Source organism: Aethalodelphis obliquidens, unplaced genomic scaffold (genome assembly GCF_003676395.1).
Source record: "Aethalodelphis obliquidens isolate GAN/ISIS:26980383/991018 unplaced genomic scaffold, ASM367639v1 scaffold54, whole genome shotgun sequence".
NCBI lineage: Eukaryota > Metazoa > Chordata > Mammalia > Artiodactyla > Delphinidae > Aethalodelphis > Aethalodelphis obliquidens.
In genome coordinates this window covers 9,660,497-9,687,905 of record NW_020837998.1, presented here as the reverse complement: position 1 = coordinate 9,687,905, position 27,409 = coordinate 9,660,497, and the positions used below count along the sequence as shown (strand labels likewise).

The window sequence follows — 27,409 nt, the reverse complement described above, 5'->3', positions numbered from 1 at the left end:
TAATCATAGTGCCAGAGAAAAAGAGATCCTAAGATTTTCAAAGGGAATTTTAAATGTGCTATTTAAAACAAGAACATTAGAAATATAAAGGTCTACTAATTGAAGTGTACAGTTTCTTTCACCAATAAAAATGACGGCTTCACACAAACATTTTGTGCTCAAGCTCTTAAAATCTATTCTAGTAACTGAAAGAGCAAAAACATTTCTTCAGATGCCCTGAAGTAACTTCAGTAATACTCTATAATTTCTAGAGTGATAGCAAAAGTGATTATCTAATCTCCAAGGTAAGTCATAACTTTGAAGAGACAGCAATATGTAAGCACTTTACCTTGCTGCCAAAAGACTCAAAACTGTAGAGCTTTTAGACTTGGGCTTCAATCCTTCTCCTTCCACCAAGAGGAGAGAAATACTATACTAATGCTTTATAGGGTCTAAAACCAAACAATGCAACTTCCGGTAGAAGCTCATAAAATTGTAGCTATGCTTTCATGAAATAAGGAAAAGACCATCTGAGATCTAAACAAAATTCAGATATTCATAAAGGTGGCATTTACATAAAGCATTACACAAAGAAAGGGGAACCTCAAATTCCACCAAGACTACATACATGGAGTAGCAGCATCACTTTAAAAATGGTAATTACAAAATTCAAAGAAGATAAGTCTAAGCAGAGAGAGACAAAGAGAAAGAAAATATTGTATCATTCTGTTTCTATCAATAGCACTGATTTAAAGAACATAACAGATAAGACTAGCTAAACATCTCCACAGTTCTCCAAGGAGCTAACTACTGTTAAGTGACAGCTGCAGGAAAGCAATGGGGGAATGTGCTTTGGTTGACCATTTCAAACTATATGCTTCCAGCAACCTAATTTTATTTCATTTATCACTTTAGTAGAATATGGTTAGTGTTTTTCTTCCATAATGGATTAAAGGTGATGAGCAGGGAACAGTAGCAACCTTATCTTATTGGGAAAGAAATCAATATTCTGTGGTGGTGTCTGAATCCAGAAACATAAAGAACTATATAACTAAAACAACATTTATAAGACCTCGCACAAGGAAACAAGGTAGAATATGTATTGTGATTACATTTTACATTTCATAATTACGGCTAATATTTGATAAGTCTTACCTTCTTTGAAAATTCTGCTGCTTTTTGTTCACTTTCTTCAACTTTTGCCTTGTTCACGCAAGAATCTATTAAGATTGATGAAAAATGATTAGAAATTATTGCATTGGATCACTAGGCAAATGACGGCTACCAGCCTATAATTCTACTATGTAAACTATCATTTTTATGTCAATTGCTGTTAGAGGGAAATTGACCTATACTGCATGTAAAACATAAACTACCAGGTTTCTTTTGTATACTAACTGAATTCAATGATGGTATCGTTGAGGCACAAAACCAAGCACCCAAGAATATATTTGACTCAATCATCATCATTTTAAAGGTATTCCATTATTTACCAACTTTAACAATTATAAAACTCTTTAAAATTTTTTTGTAGTTTATTATGGGAGAAGAACTGCCAAAGAATCTATGCTATGCTTAAGATTATTAAAGATCTGGGACTTCCCTGGTGGTCCAGTGGTAAAGAATCCGCCTTACAAAGCAGGGGACTCGGGTCCAATCCCTCGTCAGGGAACTAAGATCCCACATGCTGCAGGGCAACTAAGCCCGCGCACCACAACTACTGAGCTCCTGTGCCTCAGCTAGAGCCCGCGTGCTGCAAACGACAGAGCCTACGTGCTCTAGAACCCGTGCGCCACAACTAAAGAGCCAACGCACCTTGGAGTCTGCACACCACAACGAGAGAAAAGAAAACCTGCACGCCACAACTCGAGAGAAGCCCACGTGATGCAGCGAAGAGCCCGCGCCACAACGAAGAGCTTGTGCCACAACAAAAGATCCCACATGCCTCAACGAAGATCCCGCATGCCACAACAAAGACCCGATGCAGCCAAAAATTTTTAAAAATAAAATAATTTTTTTAAAAAAATCAACAAGCTCATCCTAAAATATCATATTAAAAAAAAGATTGTTAAGGGTCAAAATGGCCCTTAAAATAAGGCTACAGGGGAAGATACAATAACATTCAATAATTCAGGCTTCCTAAAGAAAGATTTCACTTGAACAACTTCTGAACAGGGGCAGAATATAGTATTATGTAAATAAGAAAACAAACATCAAACTTCTCAGGTCTAATCAAACACTCCAAAATATAAATAAGTGAAGAACCTCTTTGGGGAAATATTCTCAATACTGTATACACAGTTTATTCTGTATACCTATACCTAGCCATCCTATACCTATTTATTTACCTAAAAGAAATGAAAGCATATGTTTATAACCAGAATTGTATGTGAATGCTCATAGCAGCTTTATTTATAATAGCTAAAACCAAGAAATAATCCAAATGTCCATCAACGAGTAAATGTATAAACAGGTTGTGCTACATCGATATACCGTAAAAGTACTCAGTTATGAAAACAAATGATACATGCCACTACCACAACACAAATGAACCTCAAAATAATTATGCTGAATGAAAAAAGCCAGCAAAGAAAGGACATGCTGTATGTTTCCATCTACATAAAATTTTAGAAAATAAAACTAGTCTATACCAAGAGAAGATCAGTGATTGTCTCACGATGGGGAGAAGGGGGAAGCATGGGAAGAAGACTACAAATGCAGAAATTTTAGGGGGTGACAGAGATGCTTATTATCTTTTATTTTAATTTTATTTATTTTCTTATACAGCAGGTGCTTATCAGTTATCCATTTTATACATATTAGTGTATACATGTCAATCCCAATCTCCCAATTCAGAACACCAACACCTCCCCCCGCAAACTTTCCCCAGCTGGTGTCCATACATTTGTCCTCTACATCTGTGTCTCAATTTCTGCCCTGCAAACCAGTTTGTCTGTACCATTTTTCTAGGTTCCACATATATGCGTTAATATACGATATTTGTTTTTCTCTTTCTGACTTACTTCACTCTGTATGACAGTCTCTAGATCCATCCACGTCTCTACAAATGAGCCAATTTCATTCCTTTTTATGGCCAAGTAATATTTCATTGTATATATACATATACCACATTTCTTTAACCTTTCGTCTGTCAATGGGCATTTAGGTTGCTTCCATGACCTGGTTATTGTAAATAGGGCTTCAGCGAACATTGCAGTGCATGTGTATTTTTGAATAATGGTTTTCTCTGGGTATATGCCCAGTAGTGGCATCGCCGGGTCATATGGTAATTCTATTTGTAGTTTTTTAAGGAACCTCCATACTGTTCTCCATAGTGGCTGTATCAATTTACATTCCCACCAACACTGCAAGAGGGTTCCCTTTTCTCCACACCCTCTCCAGCATTTGTTGTTTGTACATTTTCTGATGATGCCCATTCTAACTAGTGTGAGGTGACACCTCATTGTAGTTTTGATTTGCATTTCTCTAATAGTTAGTGATGTTGAGCAGCTTTTCATGTGGTTCTTGGCCATCTGTACGCCTCCTTTGGAGAAATGAGTATTTAAGTCTTCTGCCCATTTTTTGATTGCCTGTTTGTTTTTTTAATATTGAGCTGCATGAACTGTATATATATCTTGGAGATTACTCCGATGTCCACTGATTTGTTTGCAAATATTTTCTCGCATTCTGAGGGTTGACTTTTCATCTTGTCTGTAGTTTCTATTGCTTTGCAAAAGATTTTAAGTTTCATTAGGTCCCATTTGTTTATTTTTGTTTTTATTTCCATTACTCTAGGAGGTGGATCAAAAAAGATCTTGCTGTGATTTATCTCAAAGAGTGTTCTGCCTATGTTTTCCTCTAAGAGTTTGATAGTGTCTGGCTTTACATTTAGGTCTTTAATCCATTTTAAGTGTATTTTTGTGTATGGTGTTATGGAGTGTTCTAATTTCATTGTTTTACATGTAGCTGTCCAGTTTTCCCAGCACCACTTACTGAAGAGACTGTGTTTTCTCCATTGTATATCCTTGCCTCCTTTGTCATAGATCAGTAGACCATAGGTGCGTGGGTTTTTCTCTGGGCTTTCTATCCTGTTCCATTGATCTACATTAGTGTTTTTGTGCCAGTACCATAATCTCTTGATTACTGTAGCTTTGTAGTATAGTCAGACTGAAGTCAGGGAGTCTGATTCCTCCAGCTCCGTTATTTTCCCTCAACACTGCTTTGGCTATTCGGGGTCCTTTGTGTCTCCATACAAATTTTAAGATTTCTTTTTCTAGTTCTGTAAAAAATGCCATTGGTAATTTGATAGGGATTGCACTGACTCTGTACATTGCTTTGCGTAGTACAGTCATTTTCACAATATTGATTCTTCTAATCCAAGAACATGGTATATCTCTCCATCTGTTGATATCATTTTAATATCCTTCATCAGTGCCTTATAGTTTTCTGCATACAGGTCTTTTGTCTCCCTAAGTAGGTTTATTCCTAGGTATTTTATTCTTTTTGTTGCAATGGGAAATGGGAGTGTATCCTTAAATTCTCTTTCAGATTTTTCATCATTAGTGTATAGGAATGCAAGACATCTCTGTGCATTAATTTTGTATCCTGCAACTTTACCAAATTCATTGATTAGCTCTAGTAGTTTTCTGGCAGCATCTTTAGGATTCTCTATGTACAGTATCAGGTCATCTGCAAACAGTGACAGCTTTACTTCTTCTTTTCCAATTTGTCTTCCTTTTATTTCTTTTTTCCTCTGATTACCATGGCTAGGACTTCCAAAACTATGTTGCATAATAGTGGCAAGAGTGGACATCCTTGTCTTGTTCCTGATCTTAGAGGAAATGCTTTCAGTTTTTCACCACTGAGAATGATATTAGCTGTGGGTTTGTCATATATGGCCTTTATTATGTTGAGGTAGGTTCCCTCTACACCCACTTTCTGGAGAGTTTTTCTTTCTTTTTTTTTTTTTTTTTTTTTTTTTTTGCGGTACGTGGGCCTCTCACCGTTGTGGCCTCTCCCGTTGCAGAGCACAGGCTCCAGACGTGCAGGCTCAGCGGCCACAGCTCACGGGCCCAGCCGCTCCGCGGCATGTGGGATCCTCCCGGACTGGGGCACGAACCCGTGTCCCCTGCATTGGCAGGCAGACTCGCAACCACTACGCCACCAGGGAAGCCCTCTGGAGAGTTTTTATCAAAAATCGGTGTTGAATTTTGTGAAAAGCATTTTCTGCATCTACTGAGATGATTATATGGTTTTTATTCTTCAATTTGTTAATATGGTGTATCACATTGATTGATCTGCGTATATTGAAGAATCCTTGCATCCCTGGGATAAATCCCACTTGATCATGCTGTATGATCCTTTTAAAGTCTTGTTGGATTTTGTTTGCTAGCATTTTGTTGAGGATTTTAGCATCTATATTCATCAGTGATATTGGTCTGTAATTTTCTTTATTTGTAGTGTTTTTGTCTGGTTTTGGTATCAGGGTGATGGTGGCCTTGTAGAATGAGTTTGGGAGTGTTCCTTCCTCTGCAAATTTTTGGAGGAGTTTGAGAAGGATGGGTGTTAGCGCATCTCTAAATGTTTGACAGAATTCACCTGTGAAGCCATCTGGTCCTGGACTTTTGTTTGTTGGAAGATTTTTAATCACAGTTTCAATTTCATTACTTGTGATTGGTCTGTTCATAGTTTCTATTTCTTCCTGGTTCAGTCTTGGAAAGTTATACCTTTCTAAGAATTTGTCCATTTCTTCCAGATTGTCCATTTTATTGGCATACAGTTGCTTGTAGTAGTCTCTTAGGATGCTCTGTATTTCTGTGGTGTCTGTTGTAACTTCCCCTTTTTCATTTTTAATTTTATTGATTTGAGTCCTCTCTCTCTTTTTCTTGATAAGTCTGGCTAATGCTTTATGAATTTTGTTTATCTTCTCAAAGAACCAGCTTTTAGTTTTATTGATCTTTGCTATTGTTTTCTTTGTTTCTGTTTCATTTATTTCTGCTCTGATCTTTATGATTTCTTTCCTTCTGCTAACTTTGGGTTTTCTTTGTTCTTCTTTCGATAGTTCCTTTAGGTGTAAGGTTAGATTGTTTACTTGAGATTTTACTTGTTTCTTATGGTAGGCTTGTATTGCTATAAACTTCCCTCATATAACTGATTTTGCTGCATCCCATAGGTTTTGGAGCATCGTATTTTAGTTGTCATTTGTTTCTAGGTATTGTTTGATTTCCCATTTAATTTCTTCAGTGAACTCTTCGTTATTTAGTAACATAATGTTTATCCTCCATGTGTTTGTGTTTTTGACGTTTTTTTCCCTGTGACTGATTTCTAGTCTCATAGCGTTGTGGTCAGAAAAGATGCTTGATATGATTTCAATTTTCTTAAATTTACTAAGGCATGATTTGTGACCCAAGATGTGATCTATCCTGGAAAATGTTCCATGCGCACTTGAGAAGACAGTGTAACCTGCTGTTTTTGGTTGGAATTTCTTATAAATATTAATTAAATCTATCTGGTCTACTGTGTCATTTAAAACTTGTGTTTCCTTATTAATTTTCTGTTTGGATGATCTGTCTATTGGTGTGAGGTGTTAAAGTCCCCCACAATTCTTGTGTAGCTGTCGATTTCCTCTTTTATAGCTGTTAGCAATTGCCTTATGCATTGAGATGCTCCTATGTTGGGTGCATATATATTTATAATTGTTATATCTTCTTCTTGGATTGATCCCTTGATTATTATGTAGTGTCCTTCCTTGTTTATTGTAACATTCTTTAAAGTCTATTTTATCTGATATGTGTATTGCTACTCCAGCTTTCTTTTGATTTCCATTTGCATGGAATATCTTTTTCCATCCCCTCACTTTCAGTCTGTATGTGCCCCTAGGTCTGCAGTGGGTCTCCTGTAGACAGCATACATATGGGTCTTGTGTTTGTATCTATTCAGTGAGCCTGAGCCTGGTTGGAGCATTTAATCCATTCATGTTTAAGGTAATTATCGATATGTATGTTCCTATTACCATTTTCTTAATTGTTTCAGGCTTGTTTTTGTAGGTCCTTTTCTTCTCTTGTGTTTCCCACTTAGAGAAGTTCCTTTAGTATTTGTTGTAGAGATAGTTTGGTGGTGCTGAATTCTCTTAGCTTTTGCTTATCTGTAAAGCTTTTGATTTCTCTGTCGAATCTGAATGAGATCCTTGCTGCTTAGAGTAATCTTGGTTGTAGGCCTTCCCTTTCATCACTTTCAATATGTCATGCTATTCTTTTCTGGCTTGTAGAGTTTCTGCTGAGAACGCAGCTGTTAACCTTATGGGAGTTCCCTTGTATGTTATTTTTCCCTTGTTGCTTTCAATAATTTTTCCTTGTCTTTAATTTTTGTCAATTTGATTACTATGTGTCTTGGCGTGTTTCTCCTTGGGTTTATCATGCCCTGGATGCTCTGCACTTTCTGGGTTTGGGTGGCTATTTCCTTTTTTTGTTAGGAAAGTTTTCGACTATAATCTCTTCAAATATTTTCTTGGGTCCTTTCTCTCTTCTCCTTCTGGGACCCCTATAATGCCAATGTTGCTGCATTTAATGTTGTCCCAGAGGTCTCTTAGGCTGTCTTCATTTCTTTTCATTCTTTTTTCTTTATTCTATTCCATGGCAGTGAATTCCACCATTCTGTCTTCCAGGTCACTTAACCGTTCTTCTGCCTCAGTTATTCTGCTACTGATTGCTTCTAGTGTATTTTTCATTTCAGTTATTGTATTGTTCATCTCTGTTTGTTTGTTCTTTAATTCTTCTAGGTGTTTGTTCTTTAATTCTTCTAGGTCTTTGTTAAACATTTCTTGCATCTTCTAGATCTTTGCCTCCATTCTTTTTCTGAGGTCCTGAATCATCTTCACTATCATTATTCTGAATTATATTTCTGGAAGGTTGCCTATCTCAACTTCATCTAGTTGTTCTTCTGGGGTTTTATCTTGTTCCTTCATTTGGTACATAGCCCTCTGCCTTTTCATCTTGTCTATCTTTTTGTGAATGTGCTTCTTGTTCCACAGGCTGCAGGACTGTAGATTTTCTTGCTTCTGCTGTCTGCCCTCTGGTGGATGAGGCTATCTAAGGGGCTGGTGCAAGGTGCCTGATGGGAGGGGCTGGTGGTGGGTAGAGCTGGGGGTTGCTCTGGTGGGCAGAGCTCAGGAAAACTGTAATCGCTTGTCTGCTGATGGGTGGGGCTTGGTTCCCTCCCTGTTAGTTGTTTTGCCTGAGGCGACCCAACACTGGAGCATACTTTGGCTCTTTGGTGGGGCTAATGACAGACTCTGGGAGGGCTCACAGCAAGGAGTACTTCCCAGAACTTCTGCTGTCAGTGTCCTTGTCCTCAGGGCGAGACACAGCCACCCCCTGCCTCTGCAGAAGAGCCTCCAACACTAGCAGGTAGCTCTGGTTCAGTTTCCTATGGGGTCATTGCTCCTTCCCCTGGTTCCCGATGTGCACACTACTTTGTGTATGCCCTCCAAGAGTGGAGTCTCTGTTTCCCCCAACCATATTGAAGTCCTGCAATCAAATCCCGCTAGCCTTCAAAGTCTGGTTCTCTAGGAATTCCTCCTCCTGTTGCTGGACCTCCAGGTTGGGAAGCCTGACGTGGGCCTCAGAACCTTTCCTCCAGTGGGTGGATTTCTGCGATATAAGTGTTCTCCAGTTTGTGAGTCACCCACCAAGCAGTTATGGGATTTGATTTTATTGTGATTCCTCCCATCCTACTGTCTCATTGTGGCTTCTCCTTTGTCTTTGGATGTGGGATATCTTTTCTGGTGAGTTGCAGTGTCTTCCTGTGGATGACTGTTCAGCAGTTAGTTGTGATTCCAGTGCTCTCACAAGAGGGAGTGAGAGCACGTCCTTCTACTCCACCATCTTGAAATGTTTATTATCTTGACTGTGATGATGGTTTTAAACGTAGACACAAATATCAAAATTTATCAAATTTTATAATTTAAATATAGGTCATTTTTCTTATACGACGTATACCGCAATATTTTTTTTCTTTGCTCTGAAGAACTTTGTGGCTGAAATAAGGTAACTAAGGAAGAAACTGGGAAATGATGAGATCAAAGCGGCACCAGATCTGTGCAGTACTGGCACTGGTTGGTAATAATTTTGATTAAAATTTCATTGGGAGAGGGACCTTGAAGACGGCTGAGGAGTAAGATGTGGAGATCACCTTCCTCCCGACAAATACATCAAAAATACATCTACATGTGGAACAACTCCTACAGAACACCTACTGAATGTTGGCAGAAAGCCTCAGACTTCCCAGAAGGCAAGAAAATCCCCAGGTAACTGGATAGGGTAAAAGAAAAAAGAAAAAAACACAGACAATAGGGACAGGACATGCACCTTTGGGAGGAAGCTGTGAATGAGAAAAAGTTTCCACCCACTATGAAGCCCCTTCACTAGCGGAGATGGGGGGTGGCGGAGGGAAGCTTCAGAGCCACAGAGGAGAGTGCAGCAACGGGGTGCAGAGGGCAAAGTGGAGAGATTCCTGCACAGAGGATCAGTGCCGACCAGCACTCACCAGCCTGAGAGGCTTGTCTGATCACCCGTTAGGGCAGGTGTGGGCGGGGAGCTGAGGCTCTGGCTTCAGAGGTCAGATCCCAGGGAGAGGACTTGGGTTGGCTTTGTGAACACAGCTTGAAGGGGGCTAGTGCACCACAGCGAGCTGGAAGGGAGTCTGGATAAAAGTCTGGACCCGCCTAAGAGACAAGAGACCACTGTTTCACAAGGAGAGGGGATTCCTTCCCTGTCTGCCCACAGAAGGCAGAGCACCGCCTAAACGAGCTCCAGAGACAGGAGTGAGCCACAGCTATCAGATCAGACACGAGACATGGGCATGAAACGCTAACACTGCTGCTGCAGCCACCAAGAATCCTGTGTGCAAGCATAGGTCGTTATCCACAGCCCCCCAGGAGCCTGTGCAGCACGCCACCGCCAGGGTCCCGTGATCCAGGACAAGTTCCCCGGGAGAACACAAGGTGCGCCTCAGGCTCCTGCAATGTCACGCTGGCTTCTGCCGCCACAGGCTCGCCCCACATTCCAATTATAACTACCATACCGCTGCCTCCCCCCTGGCCTGAATGAGAAAGAGGCACCTAATCAGCCGATGCTTTACCCCGGCCTGCCTGGGCGGAAACAGATGCCTGAGGGTGACCTACACAGACAAGTAGGGCCAAAAGCAAAGCTGAACACTAGGAAATCTGAGAATAAAGAAGAGAAAGGGAAGTTTCTCAGTGCAGCCTCAGGAGCAGCGGATTAAATCCCCACCATCAACTTGATATATCCTGCTTCTGTGGAATACCTGAATAGAAAACAAACCTTCCCAAAATTGAGGCCATGGACTTTGCGAACAACTGGAGCTTGGGGTTTGCTGTTGTGACCGATTTGCTTCTGATTTTTATGTTTATCTTAGTTTAGCTGTTAGCACTTTTTATCATAGGTGGATTTCTTTATTGGTTTGGCTGCTCACTTCTTTATTCTTTTAGTAGTATTATTATTTTTTCTTTCTTTTTTTCTTCCTTTTCTTCTGAGCCATGTGGCTGAAAGGGTCTTCGTGCTCCGGCCTGGGGTCAGGCCTGAGACTCTGAGGTGGGAGAACAGAGTTCAGGACACTGGACGACCAGAGACCTCCCGGCCCAATGTAGTATCAACTGGAGAGAGCTCTCCCAGAGACCTCCATCTCAATGCTAAGACCCAGCTCCACCCAATGGCCAGCAAGCTCCAGTGCTGGAGCCCCATGCCAAATAACTAGCAAGACAGGAACACAACCCCAGCCATTAGCAGAGAGACTTCCTAAAATCATAATAAATTCACAGACACCCCAAAACACACCACGAGATGCGGCCCTGACCCCAGAAAGACAAAATCCAGCCCCACCCGCCAAAACACAGGCAACAGTCCCCTGCACCAGAAAACCTACACAAACTACTGAACCAACCTCACTCATTGGGGTCAGGCACCAAGAACAATGGGAACTACAAACCTGCAGCCTATGAAAAGGAGACCCCAAACACAGTAAGTTAACCAAAATGAGAAGACAAAGAAATACGAAGCAGATTAAGGACAAGGTAAAAACACAAAAGGCCAAACAAATGAAGAGGAAATAGGCAGTCTACCTGAAAAAGAATTCATAGCAAGTATAGTAAAGATGATCCACAATACTGGAAATAGAATGGAGAAAATACAAGAAACGTTTAACAAGGACCTAGAAGAAATAAAGAACAAACAATGATGAACAACACAATAAATAAAATTTAAAATTCTCTAGAAGTAATCAATAGCAGAATACCTGAGTCAGAAGAACAGATAAATGACCTGGACGATAAAACAGTGGAAATAACTACCACACAGCAGAGTAAAGAAAAAAGAATGACAAGAATTGAGGACAGTCTCAGAGACCTCTGGGACAACATTAAATGCACCAACATTCAAATTACAGGGGTCCCAGAAGAAGAAGAGAAAAAGAAAGGGACTGAGAAATATTTGAAGAGATTATAGTTGAAAACTTCCCTAATATGGGAAAGGAAATAGTCAATCAAGTCCAGGAAGCACAGAGAGTCCCATACAGGATAAATTTAAGAAGAAACATGCCAAGATACATATTAATCAAACTATCAAAAATTAAACACAAAGAAAAACATATTAAAAGCAGCAAGGGAAAAACAACAAATAACATACAAGGGAATCCCCATAAGGTTAAGAGCTGACCTTTCATCAGAAACTCTGCAAGCCAGAAGGGAGTGAGAGGACATACTTAAAGTGATGAAAGGGAAAAACCTACAAGAAAGATTACTCTACCCAGCAAGGATCTCATTCAGATTTGACAGACAAAGTAAAACCATTACAGACAAGCAAAAGTTAAGTGAATTCAGCACCACCAAACTAACTTTACAACAAATGCGAAAGGAACTTCTCTAGGCAGGAAACACAAGAGAACAAAAAGACCTACAATAACAAACCCAAAACAATTAAGAAAATGGTAATAGGAACATACATATTGATAATTACCTTAAATGTAAATGGATTAAATGCTCCCACCAAAAGACACAGACTGTCTGAATGGATACAAAAACAAGACCCATATGTATGCTGTCTACAAGAGACCCACTTCAGACCTAGGGACACATACAGACTGAAAGTGACGGGATCGAAAAACATATTCCATGCAAATGGAAATCAAAACAAAGCTGGAGTAGCAATTCTCATATCAGACAAAATAGACTTTAAAATAAAGACTATTACAAAAGAAAAGCAAAACACTACATAAATGGTCAAGGGATCTATCCAAGAAGACGACATAACAGTTGTAAATATTTATGCACCCAACATAGGAGCACCTCAATACATAAGGCAAATGCTAACAGCCATAAAAGGGGAAATCAACAGTAACACAATCATAGTAGGGAACTTTAACACTCCACTTTCACCTATGGACAGATCATCCAAAATGAAAATAAATAAGGAAACACAAGCTTTAAATGACACATTAAGCAAGATGGACTTAATTAATATTTATAGGACATTCCATCCAAAAACAACAGAATACACTTTCTTCTCAAGTGCTCATGGAACATTCCCCAAGATACATCATACCTTGGGTCACAGATCAAGCGTTGGTAAATTTAAGAAAACTGAAATCATATCAATTATCTTTTCCAACCACAACATTATGAGACTAAATATCAATTCCAGAAAAAAAACTGTAAAAAATACAAACACATGGAAGATAAAAAATACACTACTAAATAACCAAGAGATCACTGAAGAAATCAAAGAGGAAATCAAAAAATACCTAGAAACAAATGACAATTAAAACGTGATGACCCCAAACCTATGGGATGCAGCAAAAGCTGTTCTAAGAGGGAAGTATATCCCAGTACAAGCCTAACTCAGGAAACAAGGAAAATCTCAAATAAACAATGTAACCTCACACCTAAAGCAATTAGAGAAGGAAGAACAAAAATTCTAAAGTTAGCAGAAGGAAAGAAATCATAAAGATCAGATCAGAAATAAATGAAAAAGAAATGAAGGAAACAATAGCAAAGATCAATAAAACTAAAAGCTGGCTCTTTGGGAAGATAAACAAAATTGAAAAACCATTAGCCAGACTCATCAATAAAAAAAGAGAGAAGACTCAAATCAACAGAACTAGAAATGAAAAGGGAGAAGTAACAACTGACACTGCAGAAATACAAAGGATCATGAGAGATTACTACAAGCAATGATATGTGAATAAAATGCACAACCTGGAAGAAATGGACAAATTCTTAGAAGAGCACAACCATCCAATACTTAACCAGGAAGAAATAGAAATTACAAACGAACCAATCACAAGCGCTGAAATTGAAACTGTGATTAAAAATCTTCCCACAAACAGAAGCCCAGGACCAGATGGCTTCACAGGTGAATTCTATCAAACATTTACAGAAGAGCTAACACCTATCCTTCTCAAACTCTTCCAAAATATAGCAGAGGGAGGAACACTCCCAAACTCATTCTACGAGGCCACCATCACTCTGATACCAAAACCAGACAAGGATGTCACAAAGAAAGAAACCTACAGGCCAATATCACTGATGAACATAGATGCAAAAATCCTCAACAAAATACTAGCAAACAGAATCCAACAGCACATTAAAAGGATCATACACCACGATCAGGTGGGGTTTATCCCAGGAGTGCAAGGATTCTTCAATATACACAAATCATTCAACATGATACACCATATTAACAAACTGGATAAAAAGGATATGATACTCTCAACAGATGAAGAAAAAGCTTTTGAGAAAATTCAACACCCATTTATGATAAAAACTCTCCTGAAAGTAGGCATAGAGGGAACCTACTTCGACACAATAAAGGCCATATATGACATACTCACAGCTAACATCATTCTCAATGGTGAAAAACTGAAACCATTCCCTCTAAGATCAGGAAGCAGACAAGGTTGCCCACACTCACCACTATTATTCAACATAGTTTTGGAAGTTTTAGCCACAGCAATCAGAGAAGACAAAGACGTAAAAGGAATACAAATTGGAAAAGAAGAAGTAAAACTGTCACTGTTTGCAAGTGACATGATACTATACATAGAGAATCCTAAAGATGCTACCAGAAAACTACTAGAGGTAATCCATGAATTTGGTAAAGTAGCAGGATACAAAATTAATGCACAGAAATCTCTTGCATTCCTATACACTAATGATGAAAAATCTGAAAGAGAAATTAAGGAAACACTCCCATTTACCACTGCAACAAAAAGAATAACATACCTAGGAATAAACCTACCTAAGGAGACAAAAGACCTGTAGGCAGAAAACTATGACACTGATGAAAGAAATTAAAGAGAATACAAACAGATGGAGAGATACACCATGATCTTGGATTGGAAGAATCAACATTGTGAAAATGACTATACTACCCAAAGCAATCCAGTGATTCAATGCAATCCGTATCAAACTACCAATGGCATTTTTCACAGAACTAGAACAAAAAATTTCACAATTTGTATGGAAACACAAAAGACCCTGAATAGCCTAAGGAATCTTGAGAAAGAAAAATGGAGCTGGAGAAATTAGGCTCCCTGACTTCAGACTATACTACAAAGCTACAGTAATCAAGGCAGTATGATATTGGCACAAAAAGAGAAATATAGCTCAATGGAACAGGATAGAAAGCCCAGAGATAAACCCACACATATATGATCACCTTATCATTGATAAGAGGCAAGAACGTACAATGGAGAAAAGACAGCCTCTTCAATAAGTGGTGCTGGGAAAACTGGACAGCTACATGTAAAAGAATGATACTAGAACACTCCCTAACACCATACACAAAAATAAACTCAAAATGGATTAAAGACTTAAATGTAAGGCCAGACACTATACGACTCTTAGAGGAAAACATAGGCTGAACACTCTATGACATAAATCATAGTAAGACCCTTTGTGACCCACCTCCTAGAGGAATGGAAATAAAAACAAATGGGACCTAATGAAACTTAAAAGCTTTTGCACAGCAAAGGAAACCATAAACAAGACCACAAGACAACCCCCAGAATGGGAGAAAATATTTGCAAATGAAGCAACTGACAAAGGATTAATTTCCAAAATATACAAGCAGCTCATGCAGCTCAGTATCAAAAAAACAAACAACCCAATCCAAAAATGGGCAGAAGACCCAAACTTACATTTCTCTAAAGAAGATATACAGATTTCCAACAAACACATGAAAGGATGCTCAACATCACTAATCATTAGAGAAATGCAAATCAAAACTACTATGAGATATCACCTCACACCAGTCAGAATGGCCATCCTCAAAAAATCTACAAAAAATAAATGCTGGAGAGGTTGTGGAGAAAAGGGAACCATCTTGCACTGTTGGTGGAAATGTAAATTGATACAGCCAGTATGGAGAAGAGTATGGAGGTTCCTTAGAAAACAAAAAATAAAACTACCATATGACCCAGTAATCCCATTACTGGGCATATGCCCTGAGAAAACCATAATTCAAAAAGAGTCATGTACCACAATGTTCATTGCAGCACTATTTACAATAGCCAGATCATGGAAGCAACCTAAGTGTCCATCAACAGATGAATGGATAAAGAAGATGTGAAACATATATACAATGGAATATTACTCAGCCATAAAAAGAAACGAAATTGAGTTATTTGTAGTGAGGTGGATGGACCTAGCTAGAGTTTGTCATACAGAGTGAAGTAAGTCAGAAAGAGAAAAATAAATACCATATGCTAACACATATATATGGAATCTAAAAAAAAAAAAAAAAAAAAAGGTTCTGACGAACCTAGGGGCAGGATAGGAATCAAGACCCAGAGGTAGAGAATAAGTTGAGCACATGGGGAGGGGTATGAAGTGAGAGAGGTTAAGCTGGGACGAAGTGAGAGAGTAGCATTGACATATACACACTACCAAATGTAAAACAGATAGTGGGAATCAGCCGCATCGCACAGGGAGATCAGCTTGGTGCTTTGTGACCACCTAGAGGGGTGGGATAGGGAGTGTGGGAGGGAGGCACAAGAGGGAGAGGATATGGGGATATATGTATATGTATAGCTGATTCACTTTGTTATACAGCTGAAACTAACACAACATTGTAAAGTAATTACACTCCAATAAAAATGTTAAAAAAATAGAAATTTCAATGGGAAGGCATTGAAGAAATTTAGGTCAGGATATGATCTGATTTATATTAAAAAAGTACTAGACTCACAGACCTGTGAAATCAGAAGAGACTCTATGCTCCTCAAGTCCAGATGATCTTTATTTTAAGAGATCCACTGATTTCCTAGAAGTTCTTCAAGCACCAGCTAATATCTGTGTGTGTGTGTGTGTGTGTGTGTGTTCTAATGAAAGGTTCATAGCTTTCATCAGCTACTCAAGACATCTGAGCATAAAATATTAAGGACCACACATATATTTGACTTATCTGAATTTAGAGTTGAGGAAACTGAAGCCTAGACAAGTTAAATGATTTGTTCACAATCACAGAGATGATACGTGGATGAGGTCATAATGGGTTTTTGGTACTGACTACCCCCTCTCACCTGATCCCTTCATGTCTTCCCACCCCAGTGCTCTTGATTAACGGTACACAATCCTAAGTACCTGGCACACAGTACCCAAAACAAATATCCACTGAACACTGAATGAGCTAGCCAAAATCAACAGTAGCATACATGCACCAACTATGGTCCACAATAGATTATAAGCCAATGCACGTATTTGGAAACAGTCCCTTATAACTCTCTCAACAAATATGAAATAAGCTACTGACTTTATTAAGCTCAGGGAAAAATATGCAGTGAGGCCAACATTCACATTAATTGCAGGGGCAGGGTACATTGGCACAAGCTTTCTGAAAAGCATTTGGCCTTTCAAAGTCCACACCCTCAGGGGAATCAATCCTAAGGAAATATTGAGAAGAAGCCAAATATTTATATAAAGGATGTTCACAGTAAATTCATTTATAATTATAAAAACCTGAAAACAATCTGTATGTACAATAAGAAAGGACTGGTCAAGATGATTATGACATTGTATAAAATGGAATATTATATAGACATTCAAAGTCACATTTTGAAGGTTAATATTGAAAAATTCTAATAATATAATGCTCCATGAAAAATCAGCATATAGATATATAGAAGAGGAATACAGGAGGGAGGGAGATAGAGTGAGAGCAAGAGAGAGAGTGATGAAGATGGAGATAACAAGACGTACTGAGCTGAACAGTGAGTAATGGTGAAATGTACTGAGCTTGAAAAGTGTAATTGGTGGTTTATTTTGTCACTTACATAAGTCTCCAGATTGCCTATGATAAGTGAGCATTAGTTTCACAATCAGATGAGAATAATACATGATAAATAACAAGGAATTCATCTTTGAATATTACTGTGAGCCTTCCCTGGGCTATGGAGTGAAGAATAACATATAACTGGCATTCAACAGCTGTTGTTTCCTACCTTTAAAGACAAAGACAAATGAGTTCATGCTTGAATCGTAGCAATAGTGATTTCGACTAGGTATAAATAAAACTGCTTAACTCTAAGGTCATATGGCGTAGTATATTTCACAAGAGAAGTTTCACATCATCCTTCAGAGACTGTTCCAGAAAGTGTAGCTAGCTACCAGTCTCAGATAATATAAGGTCATTTCCACAACAATCCAAGTAGATGAACATGATCATCTCAAATTCTTTCCCAGCTCTAAGCTCTATGAAAATATAAAATGATCTACTTTAATAGAATTAAGAGGTCTTAAGTTACTGAAACCAACCTGTATTTCCTTTCTCAGACCTGAACACTAATAACATAGCATTACTAATTAGACCCTGCTGTTCACGTGATTTCTACAAAACCACAAATGTACCAGCATAAATTGAATCAATGCATTTCAGAGTCATGTTTCTAAAAAGCAAGGCATTCACCCCTAATATAATGTTTTTAGTTCAGCATTGACTTTAAACTGAATTCAGGAGTGTTGAAACTTAACAAATAGATTAGTATCTCCAATCACAGAGGCAGAACTCTCGTGATCATCATAATTAATAAGTATAGCAAATGAGTACCCACAGATACAATGACTTACCAGATATTAATAGAGGAAGTTTAGTGAGAGAGCTACACTTAAAAAGTGTCTATTAGACAGAAGAGAGTAAAACAAAATCAAATGACATTGAGGATTATATCACATACCTATCAGATGAGTGAAATCAATGTCTAATCTTTGTCTGTACTTGAAATCTGGGTCCATACCACTGCAGTGCAGCACTATCTGTGAAACACACTCCTCAACTATTTTGTAATACTGTGGCCTGCAAAAGAGAAGTAATCTTGAATACCTTTTCTACATATACAAATCAATTTTCATAAGAAGTGATTCTACATGATAAAGAAAACTAGGTTATTTTCTAGCAGGCTAAAAAACTCTTGTCTAGCCATTACACTCACTCTAGAGGAATATGCCTAAGCTTAAAGATGGGCTGAACATTAGAGTGCAAAACCCATTGTAATATAATCAGCTGTGAACACTTAGTGACTTAATACTCTAGTTTGCAGGGATTCATGCTTGTGTTCAAAGATACTTATCAACCTTATCTACTTACTTAAGCTATTGTTTCTAAAGTTAATAAAAACAAATGACTCTTTAGTTCTACATCTATGGATACAGAAATGGTTCTAAGCCTCTCCAAGTTCTCAATTTCAATAAGGAATGAGTACCTTGGCATTACATGGCAAACAATGTAATGAATTTACTGCCACACTTTTACTCAAGATAGCTATAACAGCTTTTACAAAACTGGACTCAGCCACTTATGTTACAGACTACTCCAAAGATCTATTTATACACATATTTTAAAAGATCCATTTTGTAGAAGCATACACACTAAATATGCATGGCGATAGCTTCAATTTGTTCAAAGTGTCAAAGGTTTTGAAACATTTCCTAATTCTGTAATCTATCAAGGTAATTCTGGCCTTAAAAATGACCACTTACATACTTCAAAAATTTTTAAAAGGCACTTTTTGCATTAAAATTCGGGGAAAATTTAGTATTTATCAGCAGCTAATAAATTCAACAGAGAAAATTCAGAAAGAAATACTACTATGGACAAGCTATGACATAAACATCCCTAAAATCAGTGTGCTGATAACTAGCCAACCTACTAAAAGTCTGCAAATAAAGCTAAACATATTCTAATTGCTCTTATATGTCTTTTGTCATGGGGCTGATCTCAAGGATAAGAATAAACAGTAATATGTATTACACATCTGAGTCTTTTTCAAGTCATCATCAGATCTAGGGTAAACAATACTGGATTATAATCAATCTAGTCAATGACTCTGGGTAAACAGGGAAAACACAATGGTTCTCTTTCAGGACAAATTAATTATCCATAGGTAGAATAAAAGAATTATCCATAGGTAGAATAAAAGCGCTAGTTGCACATCTACCTCACATGGATGTTCTCAGGATGAAAAGGACGTCATGTTAGAACAACTTCTCGTTTATTCAAAGTTACTGAGAAATGGATGGTTTCACACAAATTATTTCCCCAGGTAACTGTGTACCCATGGGCACAGTACCCCTTTAGTTGCCAGCACTTATTTGAGGAAACAACAATCATTTTGGTTGGATTACTATCTTTCCTGCTTAAAAAAAACCAGCATATTTTAAACATTTTTCTATGTCTCTGTAACATCATGATGCCCATCAGTTACTGCAACTAGCCTGAACTATAAAGGGAACTATAATAGTTCTCTATGGACTTCAGAATTGTCATTTTTGTTGTGACTGTACCCGACCCCATGGTAGCCTTCCTTTGCCCTTTAATCAAGCAAGGTTTGAGAAATCAGAGAACCTAGGTTGCTAGAATTTCATGCATATTAGAGTATGAAGAACAACTAAGAGTCTCTTAAACAGTTAAATATAAGATCATGGTCACCAACTTATGGATAATTTCAGTCATTCAGAAACCCTTCTCTAATTTTCTGGTTTTCAGATATATTCCCAGAACTACACTCTGAAATTTCTGACTTTATGGATTATTATATTCGTTTATTTAGAAGAATTACATTGCTGTGTATAAAGCTGAAATATTAGTATTATTATTTTCTTAGATAAGATCACACCTATTTTTAGATAATACTATACAAGAGGAATAACAATAGTCTTATTAAAATATAAAAGGACTTAAAATGCTTACTAAATAGCAAATGTTATCATTGCTGTTTTTATTATTATTAAACTTCTGAAGGAGGGCTTCCTTCAGCTACCAGGTTCAAAAAAATATCCACATCCACACACCCTGTGCACACTAAAGTTAAAGCACTTTTACCACATCACAATATAGTGATACTATCTCTATATTCTATTGTCCCTACCACCACATTATATAAATTCATGGGAAGTGTGGCAGATACTGCTAGATGTCCTATGATGTCCACTCTTCTCTTTTTCCTTTACTCTTTGAACTTTATGTTTACCTGTGTATATTGCTTGCCAGAATAATATTTCCCATTTCCTTTCACTTATTGCTTCATAAAATCATCTCAGAACTTAGTGGCTCAAAACAATAATATAATCTTATTATCCCTCACATTTTTGTGGGTAAGAAATTCAGGAGGAGCCAATCAAGTCCGTTGGCTCAGATCTTACACATGGCTTCAGCCAGCTAGAGAGAGACCTAGAAGAATAGGGTAGACTGAACATAAAAAAAAAAAAAAAGTACGAGGACTTAAAAGTTTTACCATAGACTCTTCAGAGCTTACTCTGTGCCACAAAAAACATTCATCATAGGGTCAGTAAAATCTGTTGGGTTCATTGCTACTGAAATGGCATACCCCATTTTTATAAGTATATTCTTCTGGCCCAATTAAAAATAGATTGACACCTTTTTAAAAATGTTATCTAGAGTCGTCAAACTCTTATACTCCATGCATATATATATATATATATATATATATATATATATATATATATATGCATATACTGTCTAGACCCCACTATATTGTTAATTTTCCTTTAAAATCCAATTCAAATTATACAAATTGTACTCTCATAGCAGCCTCTTACCTGATATAATAATCATTTCTGATGAGCAAAAAATGTTGTAGAATGGATAATAAGTAATTTTCAGCAGCAGTGTCCTTCAACATATTATACAGAAGATGGTACACTTCATTCATATCAGTGGAAAGTAAGTAAAGGAAAAAAATCAAGGATTCTTGGTAACAGTTTCATTCATAACAAAAGCAGCTTCAGTTTTGAAAACACTGATATATCATTTTGTTTGCATTACTGTTTCTAAACCTTCAACTCCATGTTCCAGTATTTAAAACATTTCCATAAAGAAATTTAATCTATGGATCACTTTAATCTTTTAACAAGTGAAAGAGACTTAGAGTATTTCCAAGACCATTTAATCATTAAACGTTTAAATGATCAGCTGTTCATTATATTTTAAAATTCCAGCTTATAGTTGGTACCATTAGAACAGCAATGCCATTAACGAAAATGTTTTTTTCTTGACCTTCCTGTGGTTGTGATGGGAACCTATATTATGCATGCAAGCCAATACTCCTGTCTTTTCACTGCCCACATAAAATAGTAAGGCAAATAAGCATTGTGTGGGCTGCTAAAAGTTCATAAAAACCAGTTTTATTTTATACAGATGAAACACTTACTACATATGAAATCACTACTGTTTGCATTCATTTGTATGTCAGTATTTGATAAGGAACTTGAAACATATTTTTCTTAGGATATAAAAAGAGTGGTAGAAGTTTAAATGCTTTTAGTAAACTAGAAAACAGATTTAAAAAATGGATTCACTTTTATAAGAAAAGCGAGCACCTAGAAAAATTGATGGAAAAGAAAAGGAGAAGAGGAGATGTAATCCAGCATCTTAAAAATAACCTGAAATGTCAACGTTTTCTCTGAAATAGAATTAAGTATAGGATGGATTACTTCTTAGACCCCATGTAAGAGTGTTGTGTTAAAGTCACATAAGGTCCTTTCGATGGCTACGGAATAGATCCAAAAATAGCTTTCTGATGAAGAGAAATTTATATAAAGCAAGATATTTATTAATTGATATAAAAAGCATTTAATATTATGGAGACCACTGTAGACTAGAGTCACTGATGAAGGATAAGAAATTACTAGAAATTATCTCTCATAATAACAAAATTGTTATTCATTGCACTTATCCAGTACTCATGTGTAAGACGCTTTGATAGGAACATTGGAGGAAAAAGTTGAAACACTTGTGCCCTCCATCTCATAGGCACAAAGAAGTGTATATAAATAAGGCAGATGCAAGCAAAGCACTGTAGAGTGAGGAGAAAGATGGAAGAAGACGTTATAGAGAAAAAGTCCAGCTCAAAGGTCATTTTCGTTCTGAAGTATTTCCCAATTTCCCCAGAACCCATAAGTAAGAAATTTAATGGGTGTGAAACAAATGGCCAGCAATACTATGACAACCATCTTTTAGATCTAAAATCATTTTGTATAAAATCATTGCCATAGGAAGATTATATGCTAGTTGTATTTGACTCAAATGCTTCTACTCTAGCATCCTTGTTATAGTCAGACCCTATCACATCTAAACTTTTTTCCCCCCGCTAAGGAACCAAAATATTTGGATTGAGAATAAGACATCTATTTGAATTGAATGATATCTCTAAATCACTGGAGTACCATTTAATAAACTGAAAAAGTATATTACCTATAGTCACATATGAACTCACGGAACTTTTCCCCCCAAAAATCCTTATCCATGAGGAATACTGCCTTAGGCTCTTGTCTATTCAAGACCGTTAAGCAGAGTAAACCTATAATGCAGCAAGCCACTGTGTGGATTTCAATACAGTCTGTGTAAATCATCAGGACAGTCTGACAATTCTTCAACATGAATCTCAAGGACAGCATCATCGTGAAGTTCTAATATAAATAAATGGATATAAATTGGGCCGGCAGACACGAATTCTAATAATGGTTCACAAAATCACCCACAAATCCCTTTTTCACAGTACATGCAAAATGATTTCTGTGGTTCGTCAAAAGGATATTCCATTTCTGCTCGAATGTCATTGAGACGGTGTGATAATTCAGTTAGGTCGTCCTCTTTGTTCTCATCAAATACTTTCAACTGAATATCAAGCTCGTCGTTCTCTTTTTCTTTCAGATCCTAATATATAAACAGAAAACTTAACAGACGAATAACAATTTGACAACCCCGTACTTTGGCAATAAAGGCCTGACACTATTATTCATCTACGTACACAGAAGCAATTTCAAATATTGACCCAGGCACTTGGTTTCCTGAAAGAAAGTAAACGTACTCTGTTTTTCTATTTTAAAATGAAAGAACCTCATTGCATTCACCTCATTTCTTTTCATGCTCCAAATTTTGACGACTCACATTAAAAAATTAACGATCACTTTCGCAAGGGAAAAAAACTAATTGCTACAAACCCACATTAAATGCTGTCGTTTTGACTAAACACACTAATCAAAGATCGCAAAAGAACTCATGCAGTTAGAATATTCACATATGCCTCTGGCAAAAAATGCGAATATAGATCAATTGTATTAATGAAGAACAAATGCAAGGATATATTCAAGGACAACAGTCCCAAGTATGGCGTGGAAAGTTGTAAAAACAAATTTACTTTAAATGACATTTTGTGATTTTAAAGCAAAAAGGCGTCAGGACTTTTTAATCAAGATGCACAACTAGCCTCCTCCCCCACCTTTTATTTTTGCTTAGCCGAATCACAAAATACCAACTTGGGCATCAAAGAGACCTGTTTTTGTAATACATTATAAGCACATGCATTACAAACCTCTGATAATTTTCAAAATCATAGTATAAACAAAATCTTTGGAAGCATGCCACACTAGAGATTGTTGGGCTTAATATATATCACCTGGAATATCTTTTAATATGTGTCCATTAAGTTGCCGCTTTCAAAACCCAAATCGATAATCACAACTGTGGATGCTCAAGGGTGATACCGAAAGAGAGACTAGGATGTTCAGAGCTGAGCTTGAACTCTAAAAGGAAATGCAAGCACGGTGTACTTCAAATTAGGTCGATTAAACAAACTCAGATCCATTTTTTTGTTTCTATTTTTGTTCAATAGGACGATTTTAAATGGAGATGCAACCGCTATTACTGAAGCCAAACACAAATTTATGCAATTTCTAGGTGTTCTTTTTCTAACGTTCACATACATAATAATTTACCTACAGAGCATATGAAAATATTAATATGTTTCTATATAATTGCATATAAAATACATAACAAATACATGTATTTAAACTTAGTTTCCTCTTGAGTAATAATCTGTTTTAGGTCTAACTTTCCACTTTGAAAGGGAATGAAGAAATTTATTGGAATTAAAGTTATCTAACATTGGTGAGTTATATTATCAGGTGATTTCTGAACTCAATTCAGAAAAGAGCAGGAGCCAGACACACCCAATATGCTGGTCATTGCAGAAAAAACCTTTAATACGTGGGATAGGAAGGGTGGGAGGGAGGGAGACGCAAGAGGGAAGAGATATGGGAACATATGTATATGTATAGCTGATTCACTTTGTTATAAAGCAGAAACTAACACACCATTGTAAAGCAATTATACTCCAATAAAGATGTTAAAAAAAAAAAAACTTCATGGGTAAAGTAAGGAGCTGATAAGGAGCTGATTGAAAGCTGATACACTTTCAATCTCTCAAAAAAAAAAAACCTTTAATACATTTTATAATATGGATTTTTTCCTTATTCTTATGTCATAAGATATTCTTTCTTAGATGTTCACTATCAGACTTTAATACATTCAAATATGTTTGAAAAATAGAAAAAACAAGTTAATTAAATACTGTCATTTAATCAGCATCAGAACTTTACAAAACATGGACTCAACCTTCATGATTAAAATATTTTCAGTGAAAATAACTGGTTAAATATTTATTTCAGTTTTTAATTAGGACAACACATTATTTATATAAGATATATAGTATGTGAACATGTACAGCACAATATAAAAATATAGATATGTATAAATGAAATATCTCATAGTGTTCATTAATAATGCTCCGTTAAAATATATATGATCTACATACACACACATATATAAAAAACTTCCTTTCATTCAAATGTCAAACCTTGAAAGGTATATTCAAAAATTTTGATAAAATAAACATTTAATGAATTAATAAAAGTTTCATATAGCACAAATGTGACAGATACCCCATTGAAAAAAGGGAAATGCATCACTGAAGTTTGTATTTTAAATGAAGAATGGCATAAAATTACTGAATTACACTACTAATAATTACGTGAAATACTGTAAATATGTTTCAGTTATTTTTTAAACAGATTTGCTGTACAGATACGGAATATTTTCAGCAGATTCTCTAAAACATATAATTAAGTCTCTATAATATGGTGTACTTCAAAGGAAATCAAAGTCCATTACCAGCACATGACTGATTACCAGTCAAGCAATCAAAATTGATTCTTCAAAAGAGTAAGAAAGGGTTTGTCGGTCTTTTAAAAGAAGTTTAGAATACCTGCTGCCTACAGACACAATTTCTTACTATCTTGTTCCTTCACATATCTGACTTATCTAATATTTTCTTAATTTATTTAACTAACTAAAAGGCAGATGGAGAAAACTTCACAAGAAATCAATGTAAGTTAACTACAGAGAAAATACTATTTTAAAAATCACTATATAGTGTTTAATAACTCATTTGTCCCAAATTACTAAAGCAAATTTATAAAAAGTAAATTTTCCATGTAAGTGAAATATAAACTCTCTTTAAACATCATAATTTATCTATAGAGACAGGGCAAATTTTGAAAATAAATTTCTACAGAATGTAATTAAAATAACTGTCCTTGTCTTGAGGATTCTAATAATTATATGAAACAAAAGTTTCACTCTACTACAATGATGGTCTCATGGATTACTGAAATACTAAGAACTATTAAGAACTATTCTTCCCCAACACCTAATGATTCCAGATATTTATAATTTTTGATCCATGTACCAACAATTTATATTAGCCCTAGCCACGTCTAATTTGCTGCTTTGAATATGATATATTCCAGAAAATTAGGAAGCTCCTCCTGTTAGAACATTGTATAAAATAAGAGTAAATAGGATAAAAGCCAGGATATTAAAGACTCATCTATGAATATATTATTAGGCTCCCATGCATGTGTAAAAGATGTTTGATATTACTATAAATTCTAGTGGTTGAAATGTAAATATTTAGTAAATTAGATAGCTAGACAGCAGTTGACATGTTATGTACATCTAGTATACATTAAAGCATGACCATTCTGACTTTTGCTCCAAATTGTGATAATAAAACTACAAGGACAACAGCAACAGTAGTGAAATGTATGGTATTAAGGGAAGGACCTCTAATCTCAGGGTCTATCTGCCTAGATTCTGATTCTCATATTGTATATCAGAAATACCTGGGGAGGATTATTTTCTTTCAAACCAAACATCTCTGCCCTACCCCCAATAAGATAGACTCTCTTTAGGGGGACATGCCCAACTTCTTGAGAACCAGAGCCCTATTTAGCCATATTTCACTCCATTGTCACAGGAAGAAAAAGAAATTGAGAATCCTTGTAGGTTCTATTCCAAAACTTTAAGAGGCAGAAACATGACACTTCTCACTTTCCTCTTGCTGAAGGATCCCTGAGATCTAAGAATCAGGGCATACTGAAGAGATGTGATAGTTAAAGAAAAATCTAGCTGGAAGCATAAGTTAAGAGGTACAGGGTACTGCAAGGGGCTTTATATACAGCTATAGGGCCAATGCGAAAGTGTAGCTAAGAAACACTGATGCAAAATCTTAGCTGTCAATGTAACCAAAGGAAAAATACCATGAGACCACTGAACCCAGCAGAAATGAGCACACCCTGGCAAATGTGCAAAAGGTAAGGACAAGAGCTACTGTGCATACCCTTTCTGAAAAGATGAGGACTTAAATAAATTGAAAGTCACAGTTTTCTTGACCAGCCATTCAGTAGCATACGGTAGAAAACGAATGTTTAATTATAAATAGACATAGGGAAATGAAAGCTGGAATAGACAGCAATAACTAAGGCAGAAAAACATGGCATATTAGTAAATGAGTAGAGGATCTTCAGGAGCCCCTGAGGCCAACAAGTGTCCAAAGACATGATTACTCTCCCAGAAACAGAGGACCAGCTCCAAGAGGACAAGGATGGAAACACTGAGTAGGCAATTCAAAAGCACACTAGAATGAGGACTGTAATATTACCTCTAGCTACATAAGACCACAGACTTTTCATGAGGAGAGATTTGTGACAAAAAAAAGAATGTGT

General features: G+C 36.7%; 1 protein-coding gene across 2 annotated transcripts in view; it reads right to left on the bottom strand.

Moving 5' to 3' along the window:
• The window catches only part of DIAPH2 (diaphanous related formin 2), an 897,660-nt gene that overhangs the window by 614,027 nt on the left and 256,224 nt on the right, over window positions 1-27,409 (bottom strand). For both annotated transcript variants that reach the window (XM_027086071.1, XM_027086072.1), the window contains exons 12-15: window positions 23,101-23,219; window positions 21,104-21,220; window positions 18,223-18,341; window positions 1,135-1,199 (exon numbers count right to left, since the gene is read on the bottom strand). In XM_027086071.1, the coding sequence (XP_026941872.1) occupies window positions 1,135-1,199; window positions 18,223-18,341; window positions 21,104-21,220; window positions 23,101-23,219 (420 nt within the window). The remainder of the gene's footprint in view (window positions 1-1,134; window positions 1,200-18,222; window positions 18,342-21,103; window positions 21,221-23,100; window positions 23,220-27,409) is intronic.